Raw genomic sequence first — 9,470 nt, 5'->3', positions numbered from 1 at the left:
CGCCCCCCCAACGGACTCTCCCAACTGCCCCGGAATGCTCTGCTCCCGCCCCCCGCACGCAGCAGGGACATGCGGACAGGGCCGAACCCCGCTGGCGCTGGGCCTCGGGGAGTCCGGCTCCCTTGCTCGCCCCCCTGGCGGCTCAGGCCTGGCCGGGGGTCAGGTGGGCGACCGGCCGAAGCGCCGGGCGTAGTTCAGGCGTGACGTCCCCCTGCACCTCCTCCTGCGCCGCTGGCCGCGCGGGGCTCAGAGGTCCGCGTTTGGAAGGCGAGGGGTTCATTTGGACCGACTTGGGCAAGTTAGGAGGCGAGGTGGCCCTTGGCGCACCGCCAGAGGTCGAATCTCCACTGGGATGAATCCAGGAAGAACATGAACGGCTCTCGATGCGTGCGAGACAGCCAGTGCTGCCGCCGTATCCTCTGGCTCTGGCCGTCCGTGCGCGCGCGCGCGCGCGGAGGGAGCTGGAAGGGCGCCGCGGCGGCGCGCTGCGCCTGCGATGTGCCCGCACAGGAGCAGGGTGTCAGCTGCGGCGGCGCGGCGGCGGGCCGGCGAGCGGGAGGCGCGGCCCCGCGCGCTATGCTTCCGCCGCCGCCCTCGCGGGGCTTGCGCGGCTCCCGGGGACTGCCGCTCCAGTCCCCGCGGCAGCCCCCGGCCCCCGCCGTCGCAGCTCTGAGGTTCAGGTGACGCCTTGAGGGCGTGATGCAAGCGGGACCCGTGACAGAACAGGCCTTCCTCCCGCGAGCCGTGGGACTGGGGGGCGGCGTTTGCGCGATCAGCTGCGAGCGGCGTGGCGCGCTGGTGCGGCTTCCGTGCCGCTGCCGCGCAGCAGCCTGCCAGGAGCCGCGCCGCGGTCGCGCCATCTTTGCTGCCCGACGTCTGCATTTCCAGCACGGCCTCCGCGCGCCTCGTGAGCGGCACGTGCTCCCCAGGGCCCCCTTCCCGCTGCGGGGCTCTCGCTGCTGCTGTGGGCCCGCTGAGCGTGGCTGGGCGCGCTTCAGCTCACCCACACCTGTTGTTAGGGAAGGCTTGATGCGGATGCTGTTGCCTTGGTAACCGTGACAAGGATGAAAGCCTCTGGGAGAAGCCTTGAATAATGACATGGAGGGACCCCATGGGAGAGGGAAGGGAAGGGAAGGGAAGGGAAGGGGTGTGGAGGAAAAAAGGTCGAGGATTTCAAGGGTGGAGAAGGAGAGGTGAAAGGAGGTTCTCCTGTACACTAACATTCAAATGAGCGTCCGAGCACATTCACATTTATCCAGCTCACATCTTTAATCTTTGAAAATAGTGATTTATCTATTAATTGGACTTACCTATTAATCTGTGAACTAACCATTTTAAAATAATTTATTATCTTTATTAATATCAGTTAAAATCCTGTGCAGTAGATGAGCTGCATCTCCACAATATTTATTTTAGAGTATTTATATACTGATTCCCATGTAAAAAAAGTGCCAAAGCAAACAGCTTATAAAACAATTCATCATTATAAAAGTACAACAACATTTAGACAAGCAAACAGTTGGGAAAAGCCAGGGTAAACAAGTTTTTAAAGGTGGTTGAAAGAATATCATTGTTGGTGCCTGACATATCGCTGAGGGGAAGAGGCAGTTCCCCAGGGTAGGGGCCACCACAGAGACTTGCCACGTTGCCCCCAGGGGAGACTTTGCAGGAGGCGGCACAGACAGCAAGGCTTTCTCGAAGGTTGGACTGGCCTACCGGGTCTGTATGGGGGGAGATCTTTCAGCTTACCTGAAATAAAGATGGGAAACAGAAGTGGGCCACAGGGGTTTGCCCACTACAAGCAAATGCTCTGGGACTGACTTGGGATCGTGAGGATGGCCCAGGCCAGGCCCCAGATCTGCAGGTGCTGCCTGCTCAGCTTCCCTCTTTTTAACTCCCTGAAAGAGGGAATGCTGGGGCGGTCAGCTCCTGAGTGTGGCTGGGAGGCCTTTAGCCAATGGTGGTTTGCTCTGGACTCCACAGGGTGCTGGTGGCAGGGTTGGACCTGTCCCACCAAGACGCAAAAGGCCCCACTCTGTTTCCTTGGCCCCACACCGCTCCCGGGCAGAGCCAGAAAGCAAATGCTGTCTGGGCCAGATGGAAGGGTGCTTATGCTCCTGGGAGCTGGAGGTGCAATGCAGGCACCTGGGAGTCTGTGTGCGTTCAGTGGCACCCCCCCCCCCGAGACTGGGGCAGTGGGGCCAGGCTGCAAGGAGGGGAGGGCAGCAGGGGTGGAACCTCTGGTGGTCTCAGTTGCCTGAAGATTGCTGATGTGCAGGCCTGTCCCTGGCCCCAAAGGGCACGATCCGAAGGCACATGATGCAGCAGCTTTGCTGAAGCTAAGCAGGTCTCAGTTTGTCCCATGCCTGGATGGGGGACTGCCGGTGCTCCCGACCCAGACCTCCTTGATGAGGAAAGATGGGGGGGTAGAAGGAATGTGGGGGAGGGGGTTGCGTGGGGATTGCCCCTCGGCCAAGGCAGGGGAGGCCTGCCCCGCCCCTCTGCTTCACCAGGGAGGGGCTGTGCTCGGCAGGCTGTGCTTGCACCAGGGCCTCATCCACACGCTCCCCCAGTGCACCCAAAAGGCTGTGTGCAAAGCATCCGCCACCAAAAAGGCATCCCTGGGGCCATCTCCAGGATCGATTTCCCATGTTTTCTGGGGCAGGTTCTTCCTGGTGCACCCTTCTGCACATGGAGGATGATGGACAAGAGGAATGGCGTGAAGGCTTCCCCTGCCAACTCTCAGCCACAGGGGTCGGTGACGATGGCCTCCGAAGGTGATCTGGAGGGGACTGAGCACAGCAACCGCTGCAGCAGGTGACTGGGCTGCTCCTGGGCTTTGTTCCAAGGGCCTGGCCCAGGAAGGAGCCAATCAGAGGGACATGGGGTGAGCTTGGCTGCTCAGTGATGAGGAGAAGGCATTCTAAACATGCTCAGAAATAGCTTTGTTAACATGCAATTGATGGAATATGGGGAAGGCACCTATGAGGAAGGGGAGCCCTCCTGTGCCCTTGGGGAGGAGCTCAGGGTCAAGAGCAGGGTGGGGGTGGGGTGGGGGTGGGGGGAGAGGTGAGTGGTGGGGAAGAGGGCGCAGAGCCTCAGCATGTTCTGGGGTCAATGCACCTGTGTGAGAGAGATTCAGGATTTGGACTGATGCAGGGATCCTCTGTTGACATGGATGGCACGGAGGAGGAGATGTGGGGAGAGATCCCTCCCGGGAGGCATGCTGATCTCCATGTCCTTCCCTCCCCTGCTCTGTGGGTCACCTGCCCACTTGGTCTCTCCCCAGACTGCCCTCCACTGGCGATGATACGTCCTCAGAGCTGCAGCGGGTGGCTGCCTTGGATGATGCAAAACAGGAACCGCACCAAGCTCTCCGCAAGAAAGGGGCCCTCTCCAGGTATTTGTGTAGCTTCAGCCAGGCACGGCTTGAGGGCCACTGAGCCCTGCCAAAGGAAAGAGGCAACTTCTCCATGCCTCCTGTGGAGGACAGCCATTGTGCAGGCTTTGTCGTGAATCTGGAAGGTAGAGCGTAGCAGCCTTCTTGCCCCAAGGTGTCGAGAAGCACCTGATGCTTCTGTTCTTAGTTCCTGGTGGTGGGTAGGAGTTAGGCTGGGTGTGGTGAGCTGCCCTGTGGTCCAGTCAGTCAATGGAAACAGGGCTGCTGTTCCTGCCTCTGTCAGCAGTTCCACTGTGGATGCAGGGATGATGTGGACAAGTGTCAGCCCAAGTCTAAATAACATTTTCTGATCATGAGGTTGCAAAATGTGATGGTGGTTGGGTGATGTCCTTTCCAGAAGTGGGACATGTCAGGAGGAGCTCTGCCTGGACATTTCTACTCTGGCCCAGGGCAACATTTATGGACTGTATTTTAAACTGCCCAGTAACAGGCACTCTTGGGTGGATTATGAAAGTGGAAAGAGTGCCACGCAGCACAGAAGTCAGGAAGGCCCACACAAGGCGGCTGGCTGGTTTCCGCCCAGCCCTCCACCGGCTGAGACTCACACCTGATTTCCTGCCCCCTCCTTTCCAGGGTAGCCCGGCTGGTGATGGTTCTCCGGGGATGGGCAAATAAAAGCTTGAAAGAAAAGGAGGAGCGGCCAGACTCATTCCTCGAGCGCTTCCGAGGGCCAGATGTGAAGACTTTGGCGGCAGCGGCAACTGAAGATGGCTCTGGAGACCAGGACCAAAAGAAAAAGTAAGCCGCCACCTTCTCTCCCATCTGGCTGGAGCCACGTAAAGCCCCCACATCTTCCATTACTGTCTGCTCCGCAAACAAGCTGAGAAGGCATGGATGCAGCACTGTAAAGCAAGAGGGCTGATCCATCATACTCTAGGGAGGGAGGGAGGAACCCCAAGGATGGGGCAGCCTGTGGTTGTTTCCTCCTCCTTTGCCACCTCACTCCCAGTGAAGCAGGACATCTGACCCCTGTGTTCTTGCCAGTGGCTATCTCTGGGATTAACAACATGTTGTGTGTAAAGGCGCCTCCATGCTGTTATAAAAAGCCAGGACTGGTGTCAAGGGTAGGCATGGCTGGGCACCTGCCAAGGGCCCACGCCCCAGCAGGGGCCCACTGACAAGAGCCTCCTGGAATTGGTCCTCCTCTTCACCAATCTGCTTGTTCACCTGCCTCTTGCTCTGGACCAGACAACAGTGGTGGTGAGAACAAGGAGCAACAGATGCCATTGCTGACTTGCACACTGGCTCTCTGCCTGACAAGGGATAGCAGTGATGAGAGAGAGAGAGAGAGACAGAGAGAGAGCGCTGCTGGTGACAGTGGTGGTGAGAAGGTAGACTCGCTGAGGGAAGGGGCCTGTTCAGGGTGTCTTGCCCAAGGGCCCTCAAAAACCTGGAGCTGGCACTCAGAAAACCAAATATTATTTTGGTATGTGTGTGTGATGTGGGCGTGGGTGCATATGCAAGTGTTTGCTTAATCTTTCCTCCTCTCACTGCTTCAAATCACCCCCACCCCATTCAGTGAGCTCCTGTCTGAGCTGAGATTTCAACGGGGGGGGGGGGATATTAGGCTCACAGGTTGCATTCTTCACCACCAGCTCCCCTTTATCCCCACTACCACTGACAGCTCATGTCCTTTAAAATAATGCTTTGATTCTGTTTTCAGGAAGAAATGGAGAATCTTTGTAGTGGACCCTGCTGGGAACTGGTACTACCGCTGGCTTCTGGTCATTGCTGTGCCTGTTCTTTATAACTGGTGCACACTGGTAGCACGGTGAGTGGGAGCCCTTGTTGCTGGGTAAAGCAGCCTTGAAGAATGGTCCTTCTCATGCCCGTGGTGCACCTTGAGAGAAGAGGGGGAGGGGCAGGTTCCACCCGCTGGGAATGGCAAAATTAGGAGCCACACTCTGCAGAATGGGACGCAGTCCTTGCATTTCCTTTCTTCCCTGCCCTTCCTCTCCCCTCTACCCCATTTTCTGGCTAGGCTGCTTCCTGGATCCCCACTCCTTACAGCAAGCAGGGGCTTAACAGTCAGTAATTCGCTGGAATCCCAGCAAGACAGGGTTGATCCACTGCTGAAACTCTGGGAAACACATAGTTCACTTGCTATCTTAGAGCAGTTGCAACACATCTGGTAATACACGTACGTGGGGACACGCATGCACGCACACAGGCTGGTTGTCAGAAGCCCTTGTTTTGGCTACCAGACTTGGCAAGGCATGCGAGGTCCAAGCTGGGCCAATCTGCTGCCACTCTGGCATTTCAGTTGCTTCTCCAAGGAGCAGCTTCCATTTCCTACCAAATGCCTCTGGTGGTCTCTGGCAAGGGAGGCTGCCTCACTGCTCCTGCTTCCTCCAATCTGCCCTTCCTCAGAGCCCAGATGTAAACAAGGAAACAAACTCACAAACATACATCCCCATCATGGGCATTCTCAGGGCTGCTGCACTCCCACCCGGCTCCCTGCTTATTTTGGGTGGATGCTCCCAGAGCTGCTCCTTCCTTGCATGCCCTTGCTGTGTGGCAGAGGGATGTTGCCTGAATCCATCTCTCGGTGTGCATAGTTATGCATGATTAGCAGGGGATGCATATAGATGGGGATACACACACTCAGAGGTGTATGGTTGGATCAAGGCAAAGAAGTGCCAGACCACTTGCCCTGGCAACAGGGACAAGCTCCTCCCTGCACCTGTCCCTGCCCCCTTGCAAGTAGTTTGTCACCCTTGCAGGTAGGGGTGTGAAACACAGCCGGAAGAGTGTGTTTCATGCAGTGTGTGTGTTTGCACAACATGTCCTCCCCTGGGTTGCCACATGCCTGTACTTCCCCCTTGCGCATACCAAAACAGCCTGGTGGGCGGCTGACCTGGCTGTCGGGCCATCCTCCTCCTCCTCATTGCCTCACTCCTGGGCCACTGGGGCAGCCACAGCTGGGCTGCTCCAGACTCCTGAATTCCTCTTTTGTGGCATCTCTTGCAGAGCCTGTTTCAATGAACTCCAAACAAAGTATTTGCTCTGGTGGCTAGTTCTAGACTACCTTGCTGATAGCATCTACATTGCGGACATTGTCATCCAGCTGCGTACAGGTGAGGGATTGGGGGCCGGAGGGCTCTGGCACGGAAGGGCCAGCTGTGCCTTCCTATGGCTGAGGTTGAAGATCCTGTTCTGCCTTGCGAGGCAAAAAATGACCCCAAGAAAGTGAATCTTATTAACAGCAGCTCTGAAAAATAGAGCTTTCCAATGAAAGATTGATCAACATTCAGTGCTGGATAATATTTTTGGATTACCCACCTGGGCATTAGTATTCTGGCATGGCAAAGGCCTTTGCCATGGCACCACATTGAGTTAATGAACTATCTAAATCAGGGATAGGCAACACAGTGCTCGTGGGCACCACTGAGCTCCCAGACATCTTTCTTGGTGCTGCCCACCCCCTCCCAATTTTAGAAAAAACACATTTTGTGGTATGAAATCAAAGACAGGTTTCTGTTGGTGCTGAAAACTGTGGGCTGTTAAGTCCATTGGGGCTCAGGACCCACCTCTGCCTTGTACTCATGTCCTTTGCCAAACCTCCCATGGCAGCCATTTTGTGGTGGTGCCCAGGACAGTTTATGAAATTGCTAAATATGCCCATGGCCCAAAAGGGTTGCCTATCCCTGATGTAAGTGGAGAAAATACAGTATTGAATGTTCTCAGAATATCTGGGGCCGGGCATCATCTCAGCACCCCCTGCATCTAATTCATCACTGGAAGAATGAAAGATGTGTTCCTTTGTAGCTATCTGCCATCTGAAACAACCCGTAGGCCACTATCTTGCATGTGTCTGGCTCTAGTCAGATGAAGAGGCCAGAGATGGGTGTGGGTTAAGGCATGTGAAAGGAGCAGATTGGGTGGAAATAAATTAATACATACATACCTAACCATCTTTGCAATTACCCCATCCAGGAGGCGAGGGGCTGCTGGGGTTGAATGCCACTCTGTGTTTTCCCGGGCAGGTTTCCTTGAGCAGGGCTTACTTGTCAAAGACCTCAAGAAGCTGCGCGATAAGTACATTGGCACAATGCACTTCAAACTGGATCTCCTTTCCATTCTGCCCACTGACTTTGCCTACTTTGCAACTGGCATACACCGCCCAGAGCTCCGCTTCAATCGGCTGCTGCGCTTCTCCCGCATGTTTGAGTTCTTTGATCGGACGGAGACAAGGACCAGCTACCCAAACATCTTTCGGATCTGCAACTTGGTGATGTACATTTTGGTCATCATCCACTGGAATGCCTGCATCTATTATGCCATCTCTAAGGCCATTGGCTTTGGAGAAGACACCTGGGTTTATCCAAATATATCAGACCCAGAGTATGGCTATTTAACACGGGAGTACATCTATTGCCTCTACTGGTCCACGCTGACCTTGACCACTATTGGAGAGACACCCCCTCCTGTGCGGGATGAAGAGTACCTTTTTGTCATCTTTGATTTCCTGATTGGGGTCCTCATCTTTGCCACCATTGTGGGGAATGTGGGCTCTATGATCTCCAATATGAACGCCAACAGGGCAGAGTTCCAGGCCAAGATAGATGCTGTCAAGCACTACATGCAGTTCCGCAAAGTGAGCAAGGAGATGGAGGTCAAGGTCATCAAGTGGTTCGACTACCTCTGGACTAACAAGAAAACAGTGGACGAGTGGGAGGTGCTCAAGAACCTACCCAACAAGCTGAGGGCTGAGATTGCCATCAACGTCCACCTGGAGACCTTGAAGAAAGTGCGGATATTCCAAGACTGTGAGGCTGGGCTCTTGGTGGAGCTGGTGCTCAAGCTGCGCCCCCAGGTGTTCAGCCCAGGTGACTATATCTGCCGGAAGGGGGATATTGGCAAGGAGATGTACATCATCAAGGATGGGAAGCTGGCGGTGGTGGCAGATGATGGTGTGACTCAGTATGCGCTGCTGACTGCTGGCTGCTGCTTTGGGGAGATCAGCATCCTCAACATTAAAGGAAGCAAAATGGGCAACCGACGGACAGCAAACATCCGCAGCATTGGCTACTCCGACCTCTTCTGCCTCTCTAAGGAGGACCTCATGGAAGCAGTGACTGAATATCCGGATGCCAAGAGAGTCCTAGAGGAACGCGGCCGAGAGATCCTCACCAAGGAAGGGCTGTTGGATGAAGCAGCAGCAGCGGAAGGCATGGAAGGGATGGATGTGGGTCAGAAGCTGGACAGGCTGGAGACCAGCTTGGAGACACTGAACTCCCGCTTCTCTAGACTCCTGGCAGAGTACGATGCTGCCCAGATGAAGCTCAAGCAGCGTATCACCTCCGTGGAGAGTAAGGTGAAGCAGGACCACCTGGAGGAGCTTTTCTCTGATGGCTCCATCAGCCCACCCAGGGATGAGGAGGGAGCTAAACTGTGAGGAGGCAGTGGCCCCTGGTATGTGCTGCTCATCACGGCTGTCTTGGATAGACCCATCTCCAGGCTGCAGCTCTGAATATGGCTGCCCCTCCCATTCATTCCCAGCTGGGGGTTTCCAGCTGCTCTCTCTCAGGTTTGTGGCTCCTCTTCTTCCTGTTCAGCGAGACTAAGATGGCTGGTGGCAGCTCCCTTGGACTGCTTTAAGGAGCTCCAGTTCCCAATTGTACTCCAGCTGTGTGTTCCTCCCTGCCATCACCCCTGAATAGCCCAAATGGAATTGCTCAGGAGGGTGCATATTTGGAACATTCCAAGACAGACTGCACAAGCTGTTCACGGTCTTTTGTAACACAACTCTTTCCTCTTTTGCAAAGCAGAATTCCATACTTTGATACTAAAACCTGATAGAAAAGCCCCACCAGATCCTGTCCTTCCTGTCCATGGAACAGTTTCAGAGGCAACCCATCTTGTGAGCTGACTGTGATATTTTCCCTAGGTTTGGGCAGAGGGAAGAAGGAGGTGTGTGTGTGTGTGTGTGTGTGTGTGTGTGTGTGTATGCCAGGGCATGAGTCCACCTGTTTCAGTGAGGACCAGAAGATTCCAGAATTCCAGAGGG

The 9,470-nt window shown here is 55.2% G+C and overlaps 1 protein-coding gene across 1 annotated transcript; it reads left to right on the top strand.

Moving 5' to 3' along the window:
- Window positions 1-550: 550 nt before the first annotated feature.
- Window positions 551-9,269, top strand: CNGA2 (cyclic nucleotide gated channel subunit alpha 2). The gene is made up of 7 exons (XM_084813413.1): window positions 551-1,049; window positions 2,666-2,817; window positions 3,290-3,400; window positions 4,034-4,198; window positions 5,124-5,231; window positions 6,431-6,537; window positions 7,447-9,269. Exons 2-7 carry the CDS (start codon window positions 2,699-2,701, stop codon window positions 8,856-8,858), a joined length of 2,022 nt encoding a protein of 673 aa, XP_084669539.1. The 5' UTR covers window positions 551-1,049; window positions 2,666-2,698; the 3' UTR covers window positions 8,859-9,269.
- Window positions 9,270-9,470: the final 201 nt, after the last annotated feature.

This window comes from Heloderma suspectum, chromosome 9 (genome assembly GCF_057233095.1).
Source record: "Heloderma suspectum isolate Gila_16-S chromosome 9, 16-S_ref, whole genome shotgun sequence".
Lineage (NCBI taxonomy): Eukaryota > Metazoa > Chordata > Lepidosauria > Squamata > Helodermatidae > Heloderma > Heloderma suspectum.
Note: the sequence above shows the minus strand (reverse complement) of the source record. Positions and strands in the feature narration are given on the sequence as shown.